This window comes from Ictalurus furcatus, chromosome 6 (assembly GCF_023375685.1).
Source record: "Ictalurus furcatus strain D&B chromosome 6, Billie_1.0, whole genome shotgun sequence".
In the NCBI taxonomy this organism is placed as follows: Eukaryota; Metazoa; Chordata; class Actinopteri; order Siluriformes; family Ictaluridae; genus Ictalurus; species Ictalurus furcatus.
The window spans coordinates 14,089,660-14,113,785 of NC_071260.1; the positions used below are offsets into that span (position 1 = coordinate 14,089,660).

The following is a 24,126-nucleotide window of genomic DNA, read 5'->3' on the forward strand; positions in this document are numbered from 1 at the left end:
TTTAAAATAGCTGCTCACATCATTGTTACATAGTTTCCAATGTTGTACACAACACGATTTCTGCATCTTTGATACTGGTGCTCTTCTAAAAAAGTAATGTTTAATTCTAATAATGTAATTCTCATTTGAGAATGTTCTAGAAAAAAGGTACTAAATCACTTGTTTCTTAATATAATCCAGTATAATACTCCTAACCTTATGTAGTTCTTCAGTGAAATATTTACGATGATTAAGTTTGTTTCATACAGAACATAATTATTGGAGTACATGCAACTGTCACAAACTTTATAAAGAACAATGTGAAATATTAAAAATATAACTATAATGCTGTTAAGTGCCACAAAGAAGTGTTTACACAAGTGTTTGCTGAACATGAAGTTGAAGTTACAGGACTGCACAGAGTCATGACTTAAACCCATGTAGTCCTCAAAGGAGTTCGGTTTGCATGACAGACCCTTTTGTGTTTCGGCGATTGCTATAGGAAAATTATTTGACCTTCAATCAATCTTGACTATAGGACACAAACCAAAGAAGCTGTAGGTTTTGGGGACACATGTTTTGTAAATATGAGCTGCGAAACTGAGCTGCGAGGCACAAAACAAGCCAAAGGACATTGCTGTCGCCTAGGATTGACAAACCTAAAAGGGAAAACACACAGAGGTAGACTCTGTGTTTTCTTTTTTTTGTCAATTTACATGCAACCTAATAATCTGTTATTAATCAGACTGAGCATACAATTGGGATAAAAGAAATGTTAAAATATAAAATATAATAAGCCTTTATTTGTCACATACTCCACAGTGAAATTCTTTTCTTCGCATATCCCAGATCGTTAGGAACTTGGGGTCAGAGCACAGGGTCAGCCATGATACAGCACCCCTGGAGCAGAGAGGGTTAAGGGCCTTGTTCAAGGGCCCAACAGTGGCAGCTTGGCAGTGCTGGGGCTTGAACCCCCAACCTTCTGATCAGTAACCCAGAATCATTGAGCCACCACTGCCAATCACAGTGTACGTTCATGTATGTACATTCTATGATTGGAACAGAGTTATCTGACTGAGTCCAATCCGAGTGAAAATTCTATCCAAATGAGGTGTCTAATAATTTAATAATATATTAAATAGAAGAATAATAGCCATGTAAACCTTTGTGTCTTTACTATCATAATCTATGTGTTCTGCACATGCCTGTTTTTGTCACAATGACATGTTCATGTTTTGATCAAACAAATGCCCATTTTATTTTATGTAAATGAAAGGGGTGGCTGTGCCTCAGGCGGTAGAGCGGTTTGTCCACTAATCGTAGGGTTGGCAGTGTGATTTCCGGGCCACATGACTTCACATGCTGAAGAGTCCTTGGGCAAGACGCTGAAGCCCAAGTTGCTCCCAATGGCAAGTTAGCACCTTGCATGGCAGCTCTGCTACCATTGGTGTGTGAGTGTTAGTGAATGGGTGAATGAGACACAGTGTAAAGCGCTTTGGATAAAAGCGCTATATAAGTATAGACCATTTACCATTGAATTCTGAGGAATGGGACTTGAATGGGATGGGGAATAAGGATCAAACTAACCTAGATTCAGAATGAGAATTTCCCTCAGTAAAGTTCAGTTTACAAGTTTACCAACTTGTTTTAACAAAAAACAAAACAAAACAAAAACCCCACCTAATGACAAATCTAGCGACTTTTTGGACAAACCTTAGCAACTTTCCAAATGTGGCCAGTACTGTCCTGCAAGCGCAAGGTCTTGTTTTCCCGCTGCACTCTCACCTCTCCCTGCATCTCTACGTTATATAGTTCCAAAAAAGTCATGAAATATATTTCTTATTTCATATTCATTTCATATTCGTTTCATTTTTAAAATAATGGATTTAATGGTGCTCTGTGGCATGTTCAAAATTTTGGATATTTTTTTTTATAACCCAACCATGATCTGTACTTCTCCACAACTTTGTCCCTGACCTGTTTGGAGAGCTCCTTGGTGCCGCTTGCTTGGTGATGCCTCCTGCTCAGTGGTGTTGCAGACTCTGGGGCCTTTCAGAACAGGTGTGTATATAATGAGATCATGTGGCACTTAGATTGTACACAGGTAGACTTTATTGAACTAATTATGTGACTTCTGAAGGTAATTGGCTGCACCAGATCTTATTTAGATGGGTGAATACATATGCACACACCACTTTTCAGTATTTAATTTAAAAAAAAAAAAAAAAGTTTCTTTTTTTAATTTCACTTCACCAATTTGGACTATTCTGTGTAGTGAAATTACAATGAAATAACATGAAATCCAAATAAAACTCCAGTTAAATTAGAGGTTGTAATGCAACTAAATAGGAAAAATGGCAAGGGGTATGAATATTTTACACAGGACGGAGCTGGCAACACTACTACTGGGGCAGTGGTGGCTCAGTGGTTAAAGGCTCTGGGTTACTGATCAGAAGGTCAGGAGTTAACCCCAGCACTGCCAAGCTACCACTGTTGGGCCCTTGGGCATTTAACCCTCAATTGCTCAGATATATGAATGAATGTAATAAATTTAAGTTGCTCTGGATAAGGGCCTCTGCCAAATGCCGTCAATGTACTGAGAAGCCAGAGGCACAAAAAAAAATACATATGTTTGTATGCATATGACAACAACCCACATCTGCCACCTACACATGACAAAATAACCTACATTTGCCAAACATTCAGTTGTGTGTCAAACAATAGCAAGCAAGGCAAATGTTCAGTGTGACAACTGCTTAATAACTTTTTTACAGATCAAAGACATCAGAGTCCATATATATTCAACTGTATGTCTGGGTCAGTCCACAGTATACCAGTTTCATTGTTCTCCCATCTAAATAATCTATGCAGTTTTACTGTGGGTAGAGTCAACAAGCTATAGTAAACATAAATTTACTTTACATAATGATTATGATGAAGCTAGTAAATAAATAAAAGAAAAATCATGTTGGACTATTGATCGGAAGGTCGTTATTTCAGTTCCCGGCACTGCCAAGCTGACTACTGCTGGGCCCTTGAGCAAGGCCCTTAACCCTCAACTGCTCAGTTGTATAAAACGTGAGATAAATGTAAGTCATTCTGGATAAGGGTGTTTGCCAAATGCCATAAAAATTTATTTATTTTTTTTTAATCAGCCCAAATATTAAATCACCCAGTTTCCTTACATGAAGCAGGTTTAACTGAAAACTGTACTGAACAAATAGTGAAGTCTTGGATGTTTACACGACTGAGCAGTTGAGGGTTAAGAGACTTGCTCAAGGGTCCAGCAGTGGCAGCTCGGCAGTGCCGAGAACTGAACTAACAACCTTCCTATCAGTAGTCAAACATCTAAACCACTGAGCTAGCACTGCCTATTTTACCCGATACTTTATCTGTAAATTGAGAAAGGCCTAGCGAGTGTCATCAACTCAAATCTGTCTAAACTTACCAGAACTGTAGATGATGTTAGCCTTATCTACATTAGCTGGTGTCTGGAGAGTCACTTGTCTGCCATAATTGGCTTCATCTAGTTCTGCAGCAAGATGTGATAAAATGAGGTTGTGTAACGAACATCCAGATGTAATCTCTTGAAGAAATGTTAAAAGAAGTGTTGTTCATGATGTCCTCTTCGTGCTGATGCGTGGGTGTCATACTCTCATCGAAGGGATCTTTTAGAACTGTTTGTAGTTCTGTTGGAAATCATTTTTATGATGGCAGACAAGTCAACAGAACCTTATGTTGTTATGGCCATCGTTAATATTGATATGTGGCAAGAGGGAGACCTAAACTGGACTGTTATGTTACAAAACCTATGGGACCATTTGGTTTCCACTTAACTGTAAAGTTGTTCCAGGACAGTGTAAGAAGAATAAGCCCCTCCACCACGGCAAGGTATGGTCCCAGTAGAGAGGTCTGAGCCACCATTCAACTCTGCTAGGCAAAAGAAACATCTTGGATTTAATGACCAACACGATAAGTGAACAAAACAAGGCCATGGGGATTTAAACAAAGGATTTCACACTGACCTCATCCGGGTCTGAATATACCGTGGGCACAGGATCCCCCGCAAACCACCTGAGTGAAAACAGAAAATAAGCAACTCACCTATGAAACTCTTCACATGCTTATGATCTGCTCTCAACACTAGATTGGTAAAATGACCATAGAGGAACTCACCTCAGCCTTTTTATCACGTATTGATGCAAATTAAATTTCCAAATGAGAAAACCAAACACCCCAGCAAAGAGGGCTATGATGAACAAAGTCCAGCAAGTTGTGCATTCTGTAACTGCAGTGCCATTGAGAAAGTATTACAGTTAGCTCACAGTTTATCACACTTCATCTGGATTTGTACAATTTATCTCAAACAGAAGCACTGGTGGAAACTGCTTAATGTCACTGAGGCCAACATCCTTATCTACCTCTTTCAAGAAGGTTTAATGTTCTATAAATCACACATTGCAGAGTAAAAGTGACCATTTTTAGTTTTCTTTTGACTCTGCACTCCAGTACACTGCACTATAACTGGAACATTATGACTAAGAAGTTGAATAAATGTAGGCTTACGACTTGTGTATCAATGTGTACAGTATCTATTAAGTGATCAGCGGTAAGTCCACATAAGTGAACATGCACAATGGATTCAACTAACTTGCAAATAAGAACATTTATTCACTGTTCCAGTGAATTACAGATTATATACATACTCACATTGTGTAACATGTACGTAGAGGGAACCTACAGATTCCCCGTATTGGTTAGACGCAACACAATAGTAAAGGCCGTTGCGGTCAGGTGTCGTCTGAATAATCAGTCTGTTGTTAACACCTCTGAAAAGAGGTTCCTTCACTGGAAAGTGTCTAAAAGGGAAGTTATTTTGTTAAATAAAGTTTGTGTGGTTGTCTTCACACCATACTACATAGATAAACATTATGCTGTGGGAGACTGCCTTCAAACTGCTTATTTTATGCTTCATGTTTTAGCTAATAATATTTGCAATGTCTCAAATCATACATTAGCATTTAAGCTGTTTTGTTCTATTTGCCAAGGACGTGGAACTTTCCCTTATTAAAGCAAAGTTAATGCTACTAGGCTATGTACTGCTGACACAACCTTCACAAATACAGTATATCACACAAAATACCACCATGATCTGGGTTTAAAAAAAAAGCATTGTGAATGGGCCATTTTCACTCGGTCAGGTTTCTTCTGCTTGATTACGACACGGGAGCATAGGCAGAAGCAGGTGCAGATCAACGTGTTTATTTATAAACAGCAGTCAAAACACAGGAAATGTGGTCTACACTGGACAAGATCAATGAGGTTAAGCATAGACCTAAAGTCGAGGCATGAAACGAGAGCAGGACACGAAACTAAGACCGCTTAGCATGCGCAACGTATTCACCATTACATTCCGTGGTTCAAATAATACTGTGCAAAGTACAACGTAACACAAGGGCTTTAAATAGCAAACACAATCAAACTACAACACAGACAGCTGGGGAAAATCAAGTCACACCCTCGAACATCAACCAATGCTTACACAGGAGGAGAACCAAAACAAAGGCGCGTGTCCATCTGCAACAGTTCAGTCTCGTGCCCGCGCGCTCTCTACAGGCGCGCCGCAGTGCCATCTGCCGTCGAGGGCGTAATACTTTGAAGTAGCCTTCATAAGTTAACTTTAGTTCTGCTATAACATCATCATCAGTTGAGTCAAAAACTGTTTACAAGAAGTGTTACAAAAAACCATGAACTGAAGTTGAATTGAATATACAGTAAGTGCAAGTAGAGTTTAGGGGCAAATAAACTAAAAGTACAATGAGAACAAATCATTTGCTATCTGAACAAAGCCAATCTAATACTCATTTTAACTTCCAGAGTTTAGCCCCATGTTTGTGTGGCTCTTTGTTCCTGCTCACCACACAGTAGCATCTAGCAAAGATCACCACCTCACTGTTGACTACATTTAACACTGAACAAAGAAAAACACTCATCTTTCTCACTATGGGTGTTAACTCAGTTCTCAATCACCTAGAAATACAGACAGCTAACATTAGCAAAAAACAATTATTTTTTAACAGTGATAAAATATCATTGTGGTAAAAGGCTACAAGGTTTACTGGAAATCATTTTACTCTGCGTCTATATACGTACTTCATTTTTTTGTGAAAAGAGCCCATTGGATTTTAGTATATTTTTTTATAGAGATTCCCCAGTAACTTTACAGTAATGATCAGCAACATGTCACTTTATGAAAGATACGGTTTATTTGTAACACTAGATCAGACACTGGAGAGGGAGGGAGGGAAGGAGAGAGAGAGAGAGAGAGAGAGAGAGAGAGAGAGAGAGAGAGAGAGAGGTCTGACTGTAAGAGATTATACTAGGCTCAGATCAAATAATTAACATAGATTAAGTTATTAACATACTGTTTCAAAATAACATCAGGATAAACTCAATCTAACAATATAATTAAAAAAATATATAAAGATAAAGTTAGCTTTATTTATTACTACAGCTGAAGCCACATAAAATTAAAAATAACATTGCAGTCTGATAAACATGAAACAGAAACCTATAGGCAAGCACCTGGCTTGTCTCCACAGTTCCAACAGAACAGGTGCGGCTTTGTCGTTAAATCTGATAAGCCATATAATATTGCTCATGTAAATATTTAAACAGGCTTTTATGGTAAACAGACACAGAAGACTCAGCTGCATTACCTGCTCCAGGTGAAATTTGTTGGTTTTGGATTAGCATCTGCTTCACACTGAAATTCATGTGTTTCCCCTTGACCACCCACTGAAATAATATAACACATCTGAGTAGGATCTGTGAGGAAAAAAAAGAAAAATCAATATGTAAAATCACAATGTAATGTTTAGTGAAAAATAATTGAGTGTAATGTTGTAAGGCAAAAAAAAAAAAAAATACATAGCCATTTTGCTAAGACAAATTGTACTGTGTTGAACTGTGCTTTAGAGGAAAAATCAACCCTGAGCAACTTGCATATTAATCTTTATAATTGACATGCGATCTTCAGTAGTGTCCAAGATTTATTTTGTAATGAAATTGAGAGTTGATATTTTTAGTTTAAATGTCTTTCATTGACATGTTGATCCATTTTCACTTTGGTTGACCGACAGTACATTAACCAGAACGCCATTCAATATGTAAGGAGCCCCTAAAGGGACATGGTATTGTTAAAAATATTGGGATGGGTCTTTTATTTTTTTTAGAATTCACAGACATTTCATCATTTGGGTCCTCGGAGTATTTTACTTATTTTCAAATATAATGTGCATAAATTTAAAAACTCTGCATTCTCTCTGCTTCTGTATTTTCTTTTTGCTGGGGAGAGGTGGAGCTTAGCCTGCCTTTTATCTAGCCGTCAATGCAGACCAGTGTTACCAACTTAGCGACTTTTCAGACCACTTTAGCGACTTTCTTTTACAAAAAAAAAGTGCCTAGCGACTTTTTGGACAAACCGTAGCGTCTTTCCAAAAGTCGTCAGTACTGTCCTGTAAATGCGAGGTCTTGCACTCATACTTCTCTCTGCTCTATTCAGTGAGAGGCTGAGAGCCACAGATTTAACAATGCCCTAGATATCATTCATATGCGAATGTTTTTAGAACCCAAGATGAATATATAATGCAACTTGTTTTACATGTAAAATAATACACGTTATTACAGCCATGTTCTCTTGTTCAAAGTAGTTATAGTGTTCAGAATCATTTTATCTCATTCATGTTCCATACCTGTCCGTTATATAGTTTTATAAAAGTCATAAAAGTTGTTTTAAAAAAATCACAAGTTATGAAAAGTAATTAAAAAAGTACAAAAACAATCAAAATCAATCAAAACAATCAAATACACACACACATATATATTATATATTATATATATATATATATATATATATATATATATATATATATATATATATATATTTTATAACATGAAATCATTATATCTGGTCTCCTCCAAAATGGGGATGGGGGGCACATGATAGGGAAGGCTTGGGGGGGCTTTAGTTGCAAAAGGTTGAGAACCACTGTGCTAATGTGTGGTGCAGTGGCATTTAGCCCTACCTAAGGAGAGTGACACAGAAGCGCTTTAGTGCTCTACACAATGCTGCGTTTCAAATTCTACTATGTGCAGTACAATAAATTCGTTCATCAAGAATGGCACACTGTCAAGACAAGTACAACAGACACATTGAACTGGTCATAAGATTCTGGTAAAAAAAAAAAAAAAGAAAAAGAAAAAGGAACTTACAGTGAATGATCAATGTGTATTCCAGTTCCTGTTTCTCCTTTAGGCCAGGGTGTGTGACCAAACACTGAACCTTCTTCTGGTTTAGATCTTTGGATGCTATACCAATCAGGCTGCTTTTAACAGTGTATCTTCCTTCAGAGTCCACAGTTATGTTAGGTTGTACTTTCACAGAATCATTTAAATCACCCAGATTCCACAAGACTTCTGCTGCAGGCTTCGCATTGGACGCAGTGCAGGTTGCTAAAATCTCCTCAGTGTCACCAGCAACAGGAGGCACATCCGTACTTACACTAACAACAGGAGGACCTAAAAAACAAAAACATTAACAAACATGACAACAATATCAATACTGTTGTTTAAGAAAACCACATACAATAATGGGATTCATTAATATGCATGTTTGGCCCTGATCACCCATATGATTTAGCACAGCTTTTTTGTTAAACAGTGATGGCATTGTAGACCTCATTATTCAGTATCAAACAATAAATATTTAACCCCAAATAATGCAATTTGTGGGATTTTTGCACCCTTTATTCTGTTTCATTCTGAAAGCTGTACATTTTACTCACTCACTAAACAATCCTTTTAAGAATCCTTAAACCAGTGATGCACGGAAAGGAAAATTCTGGGCCGAAACCAAAACTTCAGGATGCATATGGCCGAAAAAACGAAACCAATTTTTTTTTTAAACCCATTTTAAAATTGTTTTTTTTTTGTATAACTGTATTAATAGTAGACTTTTTAATTCGTATCATGAATTGAATGAATCTGAATCTAAAAACTACAAACCAATGAAATTATCACACCTTTATTGAAATTAACCCACCAAAACAAAAACAATATTAAATATTATTGTTCATTCAGTTCTGTAACAATCACATTTAACAGATTTTTTAATCCAATTATCTAAATAAAGTTCTAGAAAACTATTATGATATGCAAAACACCAGTCAAGTAATGAACTAGGTCTCTATTCTGTTTATGTAAACATATTTCCACATTAATTACAGATTATTGTGTGAAATAACAGCGCAAAAGAGCAGCAACAGAACTAAAACTAACCTCAAACTGTAAACAACAGAAGTAACCTCAAGTCAAGAACAAAGTTTTGCAGGGCTGCACAAAGTTTAATTTAATTGCTATACACATAGCAAATTGGTCTGCTTTGTATTTAAGCAAAAGTGGCAAGCTTCCCTTCAAGAACAAAAGTCACCATTCCTCCTCCTCCAAACACGGCGAGTTGAGTTGATGCCAAAGAGCTCCATTTTGGTCTCATCTGACCACAACACTTTCACCCAGTTGTCCTCTGAATCATTCAGATGTTCATTGGCAAACTTCAGACGGGCATGTATATGTGCTTTCTTGAGCAGGGGGACCTTGCGGGCGCTGCAGGATTTCAGTCCTTCACGGCGTAGCGTGTTACCAATTGTTTTCTTGGTGACTATGGTCCCAGCTGCCTTGAGATCATTGACAAGATCCTCCCATGTAGTTCTGGGCTGATTCCTCACTGTTCTCATGATCATTGCAACTCCACGAGGTGAGATCTTGCATGAAGCCCCAGGCCGAGGGAGACTGACAGTTCTTTTGTGTTTTTTCCATTTGCGAATAATCGCACCAACTGTTGTCACCTTCTCACCAAGCTGCTTGGCAATGGTCTTGTAGCCCATTCCAGACTTGTGTAGGTCTACAATCTTGTCCCTGACATCCTTGGAGAGCTCTTTGGTCTTGGCCCTGGTGGAGAGTTTGGAATCTGATTGATTGCTTCTGTGGACAGGTGTCTTTTATACAGGTAACAAGCTGAGATTAGGAGCACTCCCTTTAAGAGTGTGCTCCTAATCTCAGCTCGTTACCTGTATAAAAGACACCTGGGAGCCAGAAATCTTTCTGATTGAGAGGGGGTCAAATACTTATTTCCCTCATTAAAATGCAAATCAATTTATAACATTTTTGACATGCGTTTTTCTGGATTTAATTGTTGTTATTCTGTCTCTCACTGTTCAAATAAATCTACCATTAAAATTATAGACTGATCATTTCTTTGTCAGTGGGCAAACGTACAAAATCAGCAGGGGATCAAATACTTTTTTCCCCTCACTGTACATACACACATTAGGGATTCTGTGTAAAGTGGGTTTGTGACAGTCAGTACGTTTACATGGACAATAATAATCCAATATTAACCAGATTAAGACAATACTCTGATTAATAAACTACCATGTAAACAGCGATTTTTAATTACCTTAATCCGATTAAAGTCATAAACACAAATCGAATTAAGACGTGTGGAGTACTCCTGTTTTAGTCGCATTATCAACGTGTATTACAGACATGTAAACACCTTAATCACACTATTAACGTTGTGTGGGAGTTTGCACTATATTTTGCGACAGGACACGTACGCACACGGCAGTGCTCAACCGGCAAACAAGAGAGCACGGCTACGTCCAAAAACGCGTACTTACCTCCTATATAGCAGGTGAAATACATGTATCTTGGCTACTATATAGTAGGTAAGTACGCAGTTTGGGACGCAGCCTATGGCTTCAAGCAGTCGTCTATTAGCATGTACAGCATGACAAATAATTAAGTGCACTTGAAGCGTTCATAAAAATTTAAAATAAAAACACCCAAAACTGTATCATAACGAAGACGAACTGTATGTTGATACGTGAAATTCTGGAGGGACGTCGGACGGCATGTCGCGGTGACGTAATGACGTTAATCGATGTATGTTCTGTAACATTTAAAACGGGAACATGAAAGGAATATTCTAAAAGCAACTCATGTAAACACCTTAATCACAATATTGTCTTATTCAGAATAAGGTCAATAATTACATTATTGCTGTCCATGTAAACATAGTCACTGTCTACTGCTAAAAGCAGTATGCAAATAAAACTGAAGCGAACTGGCATCTCATTTGATAAATTCTGAGAAAGACCACCAATGAATAATAAAATGCACCCGATTTACTTTATTTTACTATTGCTTTATGCTATGCAAATCTGAAAACTTGAACAGTTGATCAAACATTTCCATGTTGTCTCTGCCCTAGCCCGTAGCAAACTGCAGACTCTGACTGTGTTCAATGTGCATGAGCAGTATTCTAGTATTCTCATGTAGCAACATTACACACTTCTCTGTCATGAACAATGTTTACATAACAGGACTGGCATATGGTGAATTTATGCAACAAACCTTGTTTGTTGTGTGTACATCTAATGAAACCTTCTTCAACAATCAAAGAAAAGAGAAACCATTAGCTTTCAAGGTTGAAGAAATTAAACTGGGAAAAAAATTCTCTAAATAATCTAAAAGATTATTGTAACAATCTGTCCACGTTATAGTTTAAAACCCAGTTACAGTGCACTGACAGATGCCGACAAACGCCAGATCGGGTTTTGTCGGAACAATGTGTTAACCCTGTCGTTTTTTTTTGTTTGTTTTCACCAACAGAACATGTTTAAATCGGCCTTTGTCGGGTCATTTAATGTCTGAGTAGTCCAGTATGATTTTCCAAAAACTCTGACGTAATCCGACCTGAGCATGAACCGTTGCCTTGACGATGAGGCAAGCGTCGTGTCCCTGAAAACTCCACAGAAACGAAAACCTGTTCGCTAGGTACTAGGCATACATACTTCTAAATAGTCTGTTTCCATGCATTTGTTTTCTTGCATGTGAGGACTAATTGCTTAAAAAATGTGAAAATTGGATTTAAAAAAAAGTTGGATTTATCATAAAACTTGTCTCAGGTGTTATCACTGTTTACAGGATTAAAAGACCGAAAAAAATCTAAAACGTTTTGGCTATCTAACACGAGACTAGGCTAGTCTGGTAGCCAAGGGGGGGAACAAGTAAACTATCATTATATGGGTTTAGCTGCTACAGTGCCATGCAAAGTACATTAGATGTCCTTATGCTCTGCTCATATCATGTTCATGTAACTTGGAACGCATATAGACATTTACACACCTTGTTTTTCTGGCTCAGCATGAGAGGATGTTGGCGTTTCTGTTACACCTTTAGCAGTAAAGAATAATGTCCATTTTCCCCTCAAATTAACTGACTGTGTGAAGTGTGTGACAGAACTGAGACTTGTCAGACAACAAGACACGAGTATTTCCACGTATTTTCCTTTAAAACCCGTCTGATTGGTCTTGCCTCGGTTCACTGAAGATAAAATACAACACTCCATTCACTGAAGATACAAAACTACAACACTGCCGTCTTCTTTTACTGACATTCAGTTACGTAGTGACAAACATCTCCAAGTGGAGAATTATTTGGAGCTAAAGAAATAGTGTCTGAATGCTCAGACCAGTTTACACCCCTGGACAAATTGAGAAAAGTAAAAACAACAAGTAAAGACACGAGTAACAGTAAAACTCTGATTGTGGTAAAAGCATCATCCATTTTTAAACCAGTCTGACTATCTGTTAAAAAGTGTGTTGGTGTTTGTTGGGGCAGTGTCAACATGACAGTAGTGTTTCCCCAACATTCTAAATCCAACAGCCAACTTATAAACGTTGGCCTTGGTTAGTGTCTGAGGAAAAAAAAAAAAAGTCACTTATAGCAACAAATACACTGCAACACCCTGTAAAATGTATATTTTCTGTCTTTGCAATTTGTTCTCCATGAACACATGGTTTGCCAAAGTTAGAGTGGAAGAACTCAAGGGTCCTGCACAGAACCCTGACCTCAACCTCAAAAAAAGAAACAAAAAAGTGCTTTGAAAACATTAAAAAAAAGAAAAAAAAAAAAAAAAAAAAAGGAAAATATTAGAAAGGCAGTAAAACCAGTATAAACACTGGCAGCACTTTTCTATGATCAAGTAATTTATTACTGCTGAAGAGGATGAAGCCCGACATGAAGTTAGTGACCTTCCACCTGGATAGGTACATCGATGAGCAAGGGGAGCATTTTAGATTAAACACCACAGAGAAGATGAAACTTTATACAGTGGAGTTTGTGTAGCAGGGAAGCACAACAGTGATGCATGAGCACAAACTTATTTTTATATCCTAAATGCTCCACTGTGTGTAAGGGCTTGGGGAAACTGGTGCAAGTTGCTTAAAAAAATTTAGCTTAATTTAAGTTTATTGTCATTAGATGTTGCATTTGTGCATTAGATGTTGCAGTGTAACTTCTGTAGTTTATTATAACGGAAATGATGTGTTAGTAACGGGGCCACGTTGCTCCTCACCCACAATGTAGACGCAATGATGCACAGTGGGAGCATGCAAGATCTATAATGTCTAATTAAAACACTATGATGAAAAGTAAACACAAGTAAAATAATATGTCTAAAGACAGCGAGTAACAGAAACCACAAGCTGCAGTGAAAGTGAGTTTTTATTATTAATTTAGGACTGTAGTTTAATTCAGTGCTTTTTGTGCATTCATAAAAAAGTAATGCATAAATACTATTATATAATATAAACTTACATATTAGTTTATTTTATACATAACTATTTATGTATTATTTTTCATGGACATACAAAAAGCACTGAATTAAACTACAGTCCTAAATTAATAATATATTCTGGTGTGTGTGTGTGTGTGTGTGTGTGTGTGTGTGTGTTTGTGTGTATTGGGTTCTTTTCAATCTTTTATATAATTGGACAAACAGTTGTGTAACATTTTAGTCTTAAGTTTATACTCGTAACACTCAGTTTGTGGATATTAATTAAAATAAACGAAAAAAAAAAATGGTACTGAAAGTTTGCCCCCCCATCCGATTAATCAATGAACTGAAAAAATAATCAGCCAACTAATCGATTATGAAAATAATTGTTAGTTGCAGCCCTAGTTTATAGAGCTTTTCTCAGAGGGTGTTATGCTGGCAGTTAAAAGCTGCAGTTGGCTGACTTCAAACCGTATGTCTCAAAGAACACATGAGTTAGCCTTCACCATCTTTTTCTTTTTCTCACTTATTTGGTCACCTGCCAGTTCCCACCCCCCAGACAGCTCTTCCCCATCATGCAACAGCTACCAACCTGGCTGAAGACGAACACATATTTATCACAACTTCAATAACAAATCTTACTCAGTACTGTGAGATGAATTTCTGTTTTATATGGTCCACTTGGAAATATGCTGAAGATGCAGGTGTAGATTCCTTCATCTGAAACAGTAATATTGCTTAGAAGAATTGAGCCGTTGAGTCCTGGGATGTCCCCTGTGAATTTTACTCTGTCCTTCAATACGTTCATATGTTCCTCTTTGCCGTCTGAAGCGACAACCAAAAAAATTGTATTTGTTGGCCTTTCCTCTGTTCGTCTTTGCCACGTAACGCTTGTTACTTCCTCTGCTGTGTCGACCAGTTGACAGAATAATTGTGCATCATCTCCCGTTACCACAGTCGCATCCTGACCAATGACTCTTATGGCTGTAAAAAAAAAAAAAAAACACAATTGCAATACAATATAAACATTTTTAGAACAAAGACGGACATACAGTCCAAGGTCCATTCTTTTTTTATTTTTTGCTCTACATTGATATTTGGACCAAAATATGAATATGAGATGGATCAGAATTTCAGTTTTTATTTTTCTTATGTTCACATGTTTACATTTACATGTCACGATACCAAAAAATCTAGTAGTCGGAACCAATACCACCAAAAGTACACTATACTAGATATATACTAGAAGTCGATATCATGGTGTGATATTACAATATAATTAAAAAAATTAATTTATAAAATTAATAAAATTAAAAACTCTCCTGGAGGAAATGCTCCTCTGGCTAATACTGGCAAAGAGAGAGAGAGAGAGAGAGAGAGAGAGAGAGAGAGAGAGAGAGAGAGAGGGATATTTTAGATATAAAACACTGTTGGACAATGACTAATAAAACAGTGGAGGCTACAAGTGCCAAGGTGCACTCCTAAAAGCATGCACAGGCACACACACCCCTTATACTCTGAATGAAAGCATTAGTTTAAATTCACTGATATGGTGGCAGGCCAAAAAGATTTATTAAAGGCATGAACATTTGGGGGGCCTTGCCCTGGAAAAGTTTGGGAACCCTGGTTTAAAACATTGCAATGCATTAGCGTCATTAACAAATAACTGGCTATCGCAAACATTACATGGAGCATAACATTAGTTGGTTTCATGGCTACAATGCCAGCTGCCTCAAACAAACATAATACAGGACCGTCTTTTCAGTGCTTCGCCAAATTCCAGGTGTTTCCTCTCTTTGTTTGAAATGAACGATAGCAATGGTTGCACACCAGCTTCAGAGCATCAATTATATGTTTGTTGTCATCCGCCTTGAATGTGAAGTATTTGCATATTTGACTCTTACCATCTTTCCTATCAACGAGTCGGGGCGGAGCTACACTTGTGTAAAAATATTTTGCAGTTTTTCTCGTGTGCTTGTAGGTGTTCTTCTTCCTCTTTACCACTTGTGGACCGACTAAAACACTTGCGCATATTTGCTGCCCCCATCAGTTCCAGAAGAATTCCAACCCGGTACCTTCATTACCAACGGTGCCTACGCTGCTGCAGAAAAACAAGTACAGTCACGTTTTAAAAATGTTGGTACTGACTTGGTATCAGTTCTCGTGACAAAAATCTTCATCCATAGAAGAAATTATCGATTTTGCCTTTGACAAAAGAAGAACGTATTTAAATCATTCTCATGGATGGATCGGGAAGCTGTTGCGATGGACTAACAGGAAACATAGTAAGCACATCACACACGACACTGTTGTCAAACTTATTAGCAAATTCCAAAAGGTTAGAAGTGATGAAGACCAACCGAGAAGTGACGTCCACAAACATCCACTGACGAAGGCACAACCGACGTGGTGCTGGCAAACATAGTCCCATGTATACTACACAGTATAGTATGTTAACAACTTAGAACTTGGCACCATTTTTTTTTAATTCAGCCCTTTTTTAAATGATCAAAAATATTGGAACACGTGACATTGTTGCCCCAATGTACCCTGTTAGATTGACACTTTAAATAATTAACAGCTCTGAATGTCTACTCTACGTTTGAGCCTTGGGTTTCATCCTTGGTTTCAACATTTGCCGTTAAAAGGGATAAACCAACATGCATTTGGGCAAAAAGCAAGCAAGCCATTTTGAAGCGGAGATAAGAGGGAAAAAATTATCAGAGCCATTGCACAAGCATTGGGCATAGCTAATACAACAATTTGGAATGTCCTGAAAAAGAAAGAAATCACTGGTTTACTAACAACCAGACAGAAAACAGGTTGTCCAAGGAAAACAGCAGCAGTTGATGACCACTCATGAGCAGGAAGAATCAGAAAGCCAGATTGGAATTCACAAAGAAATACAGAGATGCGGCACAAAAGTTCTGAAACCAAGGTTAACCTTCACCAAAGTCACCAAAGTGATGGAAAGGCCAAAGTGTGGAGAAATAAAGCATCTGTTCATGATCCAAAACACAGAAGCTCATTGGTCAAGCATGATGGATGTAGTGTAATGGTTTGGGCTTGCATGGCTGCTTCTGGAAAGGCTCACTAATCTTTATTGACGTAACTCATGTTGGTAGCAGCAGAATTAATTCTACAGAAATTCATATATTCCTTCAATATAGATGACACTTACTTGAACACTGTACAATTGGTTGTGACTGTAAGTCATTGCCTTTAAATGTTCTTGAGCTTTACATTATGGTATATTTTGTGTAAGAATCCATCTGGTAGTGAAATACATGGCAATGTTTACATATGATTTTATAGTTTATTTTATTAAATATCAAAAATCTAAAAGGTGTGCGTAATAGCTGACACCTTCATGAATACTATATAATTGGTTTTATGACCAAGTCATTCCCTTCAAATGGTACTGAAGTTAGAAACGTGTATACCAATGTCGTATGTAACTTTAGAGACGGTCCCTTAATTTGAGAATCTTGAACCTCCGACGTCAAGCCAACTTTATGCCAGTCCTTCACCTTGAAAACGGTGTTTACAGCTGCTTTAATTCTGATTTGCACAGTGCGCTATTATTCTTTTTTCTCTCCAATAGGGCTCAACTAATGTTGTGGTACTATATTTTAACAGTTTTTTACAGAGCAAAATTCAACCGCGGTAAAGTTGGTTTTATATTGGACATTCGCTGCACATTAGAACTCTCTTCTATATTTCTCAAGAAATAAACACACAAAAAGGACAAAATGCATATTTTATTACTCTGGAGAGGTCAGAGAACCAAGTACAACTGAATTTATTTTTTAATTTTCTCCTGTTAAAGCCCGCGGAAGCCAATCTTTCAGAAACGCAGGTCATCGGCACGTTATAGTAATGGAGTCAGTAAGGGACTAAAAAGTGTATTACCTGGGCAACTGTATAAGATTCTACCAAGATTATAGTCATCTACTTCGCAGGATATCTAAATTATTGCAGTGCTAGGATACAGTATGGATTCAGTATTTGTTTATTTTTTATAGCATATATATTATTAATGATATACCTTTTTATTACACACATAAACTTACACATACACACAGGTGCATATCAACAATTTTAATATCATAATTGAATTAAATTGGAACTTAAAAAGGCTTAAATATTTCAGTTTAATCTTGATGATCAGGGCTCATGGAAATCACAGCTCATGGAAATCAAAAATGCAGTATTAACGTTTCCACCATATTCAAATTTTTTGAGCTGCACCTGTGTGTGTGTGTGTGTGTGTGTGTATATATATGTATAAAACGAACGAAGAGAATGTAATTTATAAATAGAATTAAATAATATAAATATCTGGATTCACGTTTATATGTCTTTCTTTTATTTACTTTATTTAATGTATTTAATTTATAATAATTAATATTTGTCTATTTAATTTATCTTTTCAAAATCTGTTTGACAAAATATTAATAATAGATTGTTATGTGGTATATTTTGTTGATAGCAATAACAGAATAGATGCAATCATAGTGCATTTGGTTTAACATGTGTAACTCCTACAAATATGTTATTGAATTGTAATTATTTCTCTTTTTTTAGCTAAATTTAAAAAACATTAAAATAAAAATAAAAAAATTAAAAACCAAGTTTTAAAAATCTATTTGTTGTAGTTGTCACGATCCCGCCGGCAGAACGCGCTGCGGCGGTGATGTGCATGGAGAGCCGGAGGGCGAGCGCGTGCATGAACCAGAGCGAGCACATGCTCGCGGGTTATGTAAGAACTATGGAGACTTTGTTTACAACGGACATGTGCGTTTGTTTCTGTTTTGTCTCCGCCTTGTTTAGTCATTGGTTGTTTTTCGAGGGTGTGTATTGATTGTTACCAGCTGTCAGCATTTAAGGTAAATGGCATTGGTTATTTAAACCCCTCGTGTTGCTGCGCACGTCGCGCAGTATTAAGTGTGTAGATGTGTAATGGTGCCACGCGATAGTGTTTCCATGTCCTGGTCTAGTTCTGCGTTTCATGCCTCAGTTCTAGTTAAATGATAAACAGGCTTAACTACATTTAAGTAGGTTATGTATGTGTTAGCCACCTTCATGCTAAGCGGCCTTGCTCTCATGTCCTGTTTTGGTTTCATGCCTTGAATCTCGCTTCATGCTTCGGACCGCATATCTCTGCTCAAGTTTAGTGACTTTGTGTTTGGAATAAAGACTTTGATCTGCACTTGCTTCCTGTTCGAGTCCATCACGTAACAGTAGTTGATATCAATAATAGACTATCATATTGCATTTGGTTTACATGTGTAGCTCATACAATCAAAAAGTTCTCTTTTACTAAATAAAAAACCATCATAAAAATAGTTTTTTACTTTAAAATTATAATAAAAGAAAAATTGATTAAAAACAGATTTTAAATTCTATTTGCTGTACTTCACAGCAATAATAAACTGTATCATATTACATTTGGTTTTGTATGTGTAACTCTTATAAGCAATTGTAAGAAATTACAGACTGCCTCTCAGCAGATTCCAACCCGAACTGTTAGGATAAGCTTCCATTTAAATCCATTTCCATTTAAATGAGTTCCCCAAAAAGGCAGAATTATCAAAAGGGATAATTTAGTCTCAGCAACATGTGTATAATACCACCTAAAGTGACATTCACACAGTTATAGCATGGGAGTGGCAGTGGGACATCAAGAACCACCCCTGAACAAAGGGCTACGGGACTGTAATTAGCATTCAGAAAGACATCTGTCTCGATAATCCTATCACCTCCCCATTTGGGGTCACACCTGTAACAACATCCGTACTGTGAGAACGGAAAGTGATCCCATCAAATGCTATCCTTAATTTACATTTAGAATGAAACTTCACTTACTTTACATCCAGAAAACCTGGTTTGAAACACAGTATAAAATAGCTGATATTATTCGGGGATCACTTTGACTCTGACGAACCCGAAGTGCTTCATGTACTTTGTCACTGCCATGCTGTAATAAAGTTATTCTTCTTTGAGATCTTCGACATCCTCTTCATTTTTTCTTACAGTGTTATTGCATTTTTATTTTTTTAAACTTGATTATTTTCAAAATAGAGTTGTCTTTGATAAGAAGAATAATATAATTATATTATTATATAATATATAATGATAAAAATTGCATTTCTATTTGTTTACAGAAAATTTTTAGCAATATAAACAGCATTTTCCTGTAGTTGCTAAGACTAACCCTGGGTTTTACAGTGCATCCGGAAAGTATTCCTAGTGCTTCACTTTTTCCACATTTTGTTATGTTACAGCCTTATTCCAAAATGGATTAAATTCATTATTTTCCTCAAAATTCTACAAACAATACCCCATAATGACAACATGAAAAAAGTTTGTTTGAAATCTTTGCAAATTTATTAAAAATAAAAAACAAAAAAGCACATGTACATAAGTATTCACAGCCTTTTCATGACACTCAAAATTGAGCTCAGGTGCATCCTGTTTCCACTGATCATCCTTGAGATGTTTCTACAACTTGATTGGAGTCCACCTGTGGTAAATTCAGTTCACTGGACATGATTTGGAAAGGCACACACCTGTCTATATAAGGTCCCACAGTTAACAATGCATGTCAGAGCACAAACCAAGCCTTGGAGTCCAAAGAATTGTCTGGAGACCTCCGAGACAGGATTGTATCGAGGCACAGATCTGGGGAAGCGTACAGAAACAATTCTGCAGCATTGAAGGTCCCAATGAGCACAGTGGCCTCCATCATCCATAAATGGAAGAAGTTTGGAACCACCAGGACTCTTCCTAGAGCTGGCCAAACTGAGCGATCGGGGGAGAAGGGCCTTAGTCAGGGAGGTGACCAAAACCCGATGGTCACTCTGACAGAGCTCCAGCGTGTCTCTGTAGAGAGAGGAGAACTTTCCAGAAGAACAACCATCTCTGCAGCACTCCACCAATCAGGCCTGTATGGTAGAGTGGCCAAAGAAGCCACAGCCTGCCTGGAGTTTGCCAAAAGGCACCTGAAGGACTCTCAGACCATGAGAAACAAAATTTTCTGGTCTGATGAAACAAAGATTGAACTCTTTGGCCTGAATGGCAAGCGTCATGTCTGGAGGAAACCAGGCACCACTCATCACCTGGCCAATACCATCCCTACAGTGAAGCATGGTGGTGGCAGCATCATGCTGTGGGGATGTTTTTCAGCGGCAGGAACTGGGAGACTAGTCAGGATCGAAGGAAAGATGAATGCAGCAATGTACATCCTTGATGAAAACCTGTCCCAGAGTGCTCTGGACCTCAGACTGGGGCAAAGGTTCATCTTCCAACAGGACAACGCCCCTAAGCACACAGCCAAGATAACAAAGGAGTGGCTACAGGACAACTCTGTGAATGTCCTTGAGTGGCCCAGCCAGAGCCCAGACTTGAACTCGATTGAACATCTCTGGAGAGATCTGAAAATGACTGTGCACCGACGCTCCCCATCCAACCTGATGGAGTTTGAGAGGTCCTGCAAAGAAGAATGGGAGAAACTGCCAAAAATAGGTGTGCCAAGCTTGTAGCGTCATACTCAAAAAGATTTGAGGCTGTAATTGGTGCCAAAGGTGCTACAACAAAGTATTGAGCAAAGGCTGTGAATACTTATGTACATGTGCTTTTTTTGTTTTTTAATTTTAATAAATTTGCAAAGATTTCAAACAAACTTCTTTCATGTTGTCATTATGGGGTATTGTTTGTAGAATTTTGAGGAAAATAATGAATTTAATCCATTTTGGAATAAGGCTGTAACATAACAAAATGTGGGAAAAGTGAAGCGAAGTGTGTGAATTCACACACACACACTCACTCACCAATGGTAGCAGAGCTGCCATGCAAGGCGCTAACTTGCCATCGGGAGCAACTTGGGGTTCAGTGGAGTCACGTGGGCCGGGAATCGAACCACCAACCCTACGATTAGTGAATAATCCACTCTACCGGCTGAGCCACAGCCGCCCAGCCGTAAGGTGGTAACAGCATTAACTTGAAGCAATCTGTTTATGGTTTGGAACAAATGTCTGGGATTTCTTTGATTGTTTACAATAACCTTGATTGAAATTAGATGACCTTTCGGTCTCCATTAATGCTCTGTAATCACCCAGAAGATCCTTCCACAGATTAAGACAACACTCTGATCAAGAAACTACCATGCAAACAGCACTTTTTATTGCCTAATTTTATTAAAGTCATATTCGAAGTAAACACTAATCGAATTAAGACATGTGGAGTATTCCTATTTTAGTCGCATTATCAACATACATTATAGACATTTAAACACCTTAATCACACTATTAACGTCGTGTGGGAGTTTTCACCGCCTTTTGTGACAGGTTATATAGTAGGCGAAATACATGTATATAGTAGGCGAGTTACGGTTTGAGACGCAGCCAACAGCTTCAAGCAGTCGTCTATTTGCACGTATAGCATGACAAATAATTAACTGCGCTTGGAGCTTTCGTAAAATGAAATATTAAAAACACCCAAAACTGTATACGGTACCATAACGGAGACGAACTGTATGTTGATACGTGAAATTCTGGAGAGCACGTCAGACGGCGTGGCGCGGTGACGTAATGACTATGACATAATTCCTATGTCATTCTGCGGTCTTTAATGGGAGAAATTTTAAAATATATTCAGTTGTACTTGGTTCTATGTAAAAGATTACACACGTTGTCATTTTTGTGTGTTTATTTCTTGAGAAATAGGAGAGAGAAGCTCGAATGTGCAGCGGTTGACCCAATATGAAACCAAATTTACCGCAGTCAAAATTCCTTCTGGCACGAGTATGTACGTGCAATCTGTCGTGTGTTGTTCCTTTAGCATACAGTTATGAAGTGTTGTGTAAACAGAAATAGAATGCTCTTACCGTTAACTGTGGTACTAAGTAAAAGAGCCACACAAATCGCAGTTGGTCTCGAGTTGAAATAATCCATTTTACATCCATTTTCTTTACGAGCTGCCTCGCTTAACTGAAGAAACATTTTCGACAACTCCTTCTTCTCGTGTTTATTGTGGGTGGCAGACTAGCTTTTGGTGCATTACCGCCACCAAGTGTTCTGTGTTGTGTGGAGCATCGATGGGATATTAAATTATTACTCTACATCAGGGCAGGGGCCCTCTCACTCAGACTGTCCCACCCCTCAGTTAAGTTCTGAGTCTAGCCCATGGAGCATCGGGCACAAAGCGGAGTATACCCTGGACAGGGTGCTCTCAGTTAAGTTGAATGTGGAAAATGTTAATTAATATATATATATATATATATATATATATATATATATATATATATATATATATATATATATATATATACATATATATATATATATATATATATATATATATATATAAGGGCAGTGTGTTATTGGTTGTCTGGTTATGTTCGCTCCCTGCATCATCCTAGACTCACAATTTACCCCTGCAGAGAGAAGAAGAAGCAGAAGTAAACTATTTATTTTTTCTGCCAATAGATCAGGGAATGAATGAGATGGTTCCACCTTCCTAAATGCACTGTTTCAGTTTCTACCAGCTGTTCCACACTCATCATTCCACCATGGAACTACTTCTTCTTCCCTTTTAATGACGGTTGACGAACCCACTTCAAGGTGCATTTCCGTCACCTACTGGGCTGGAGTGTGAAGCATGACGGATGTTAGTGTCAAGACAACTAATTTAAAAAATATATATTCGAATGACCTTAAATCCTATTTATTACACTTATTGCTTTCATATATTTTATAATTACACAATAGACTTTATACTGTGCTGATGCATTCTTTAGTATTGTCTTAAGAGTTCCATTTTTGACATTCAACAAATATAATTCTTCTATCAGTCGAATTCATTCACTTTCGTATGCGACACAATTTAATAGTATATGTTACACAGGCTCTGGTAGTCCATATTTATTGAAATTATCCGACTCATGTTTGCCAATAATAAACAGTAACTGCTTAAGAGCTGTGTGACCATTACGGAGTCTAGATATTATTGTGTCCTCCTTCCAAAGTTTTTCCTTCCATTTCCAACTTGTTTTTGAATGTTGTATATATGATGACCTTTTACTTCCTCATACCAAATCTCTTGCCATTTCTTAATCATAGCCCCTCCAACTATTCCTTTCATTTCTGCTTTACTTAGTGATATGTTTATATCTATGTTGGTGTATTTTAGTGCCTTCTGTTCTTAATGGCTGAATTTCCGCCACTCAATGCAGATCATTTCTGCTGAATAAACTGATATATGGTTACTTGTCTTTTTAGCCATTCTAATTTTAAAATGGGGAATGCATGTGGCTCAGGTGGTAGAGCAGGTTGTCCATTAATCATAGGGTTGGCAGTTCTATTCCCGGCACACATGACTCCACATGCCGAAGTGTCTTTGGGCAAGACATTGAACCCCAAGTTGCTCCCGATGGCAAGCTAGCACCTTGCATGGCAGCTCTGCTA

At 37.6% G+C, this 24,126-nt stretch overlaps 1 protein-coding gene across 1 annotated transcript; it reads right to left on the reverse strand.

Annotated features, from left to right (window-relative positions):
* Positions 1 to 762: 762 nt before the first annotated feature.
* Positions 763 to 22,721, reverse strand: LOC128608687 (nectin-1-like). The gene is made up of 8 exons (XM_053626612.1): positions 22,548 to 22,721; positions 14,303 to 14,644; positions 8,254 to 8,559; positions 6,699 to 6,807; positions 4,690 to 4,838; positions 4,156 to 4,267; positions 4,005 to 4,053; positions 763 to 3,909 (listed from the first exon to the last, which is right to left on the reverse strand). The coding sequence occupies exons 1-8, from the start codon at positions 22,660 to 22,662 to the stop codon at positions 3,904 to 3,906; spliced, it is 1,188 nt and encodes a 395-aa protein (XP_053482587.1). The 5' UTR covers positions 22,663 to 22,721; the 3' UTR covers positions 763 to 3,903.
* Positions 22,722 to 24,126: the final 1,405 nt, after the last annotated feature.

Coding starts and splice junctions, on each gene's coding strand:
- LOC128608687 (XM_053626612.1), bottom strand. CDS start 22,662: ATGTTTCTTCAGTTAAGCGAGGCAGCTCGTAAAGAAAATGGATGTAAA. Junction 8,560..14,302: donor AATTCATCTCACAGTACTGA/GTAAGATTTGTT, acceptor TTTGTTTTTTAG/GTCCTCCTGTTGTTAGTGTA. Junction 6,808..8,253: donor ATACACATTGATCATTCACT/GTAAGTTCCTTT, acceptor TTTTCCTCACAG/ATCCTACTCAGATGTGTTAT.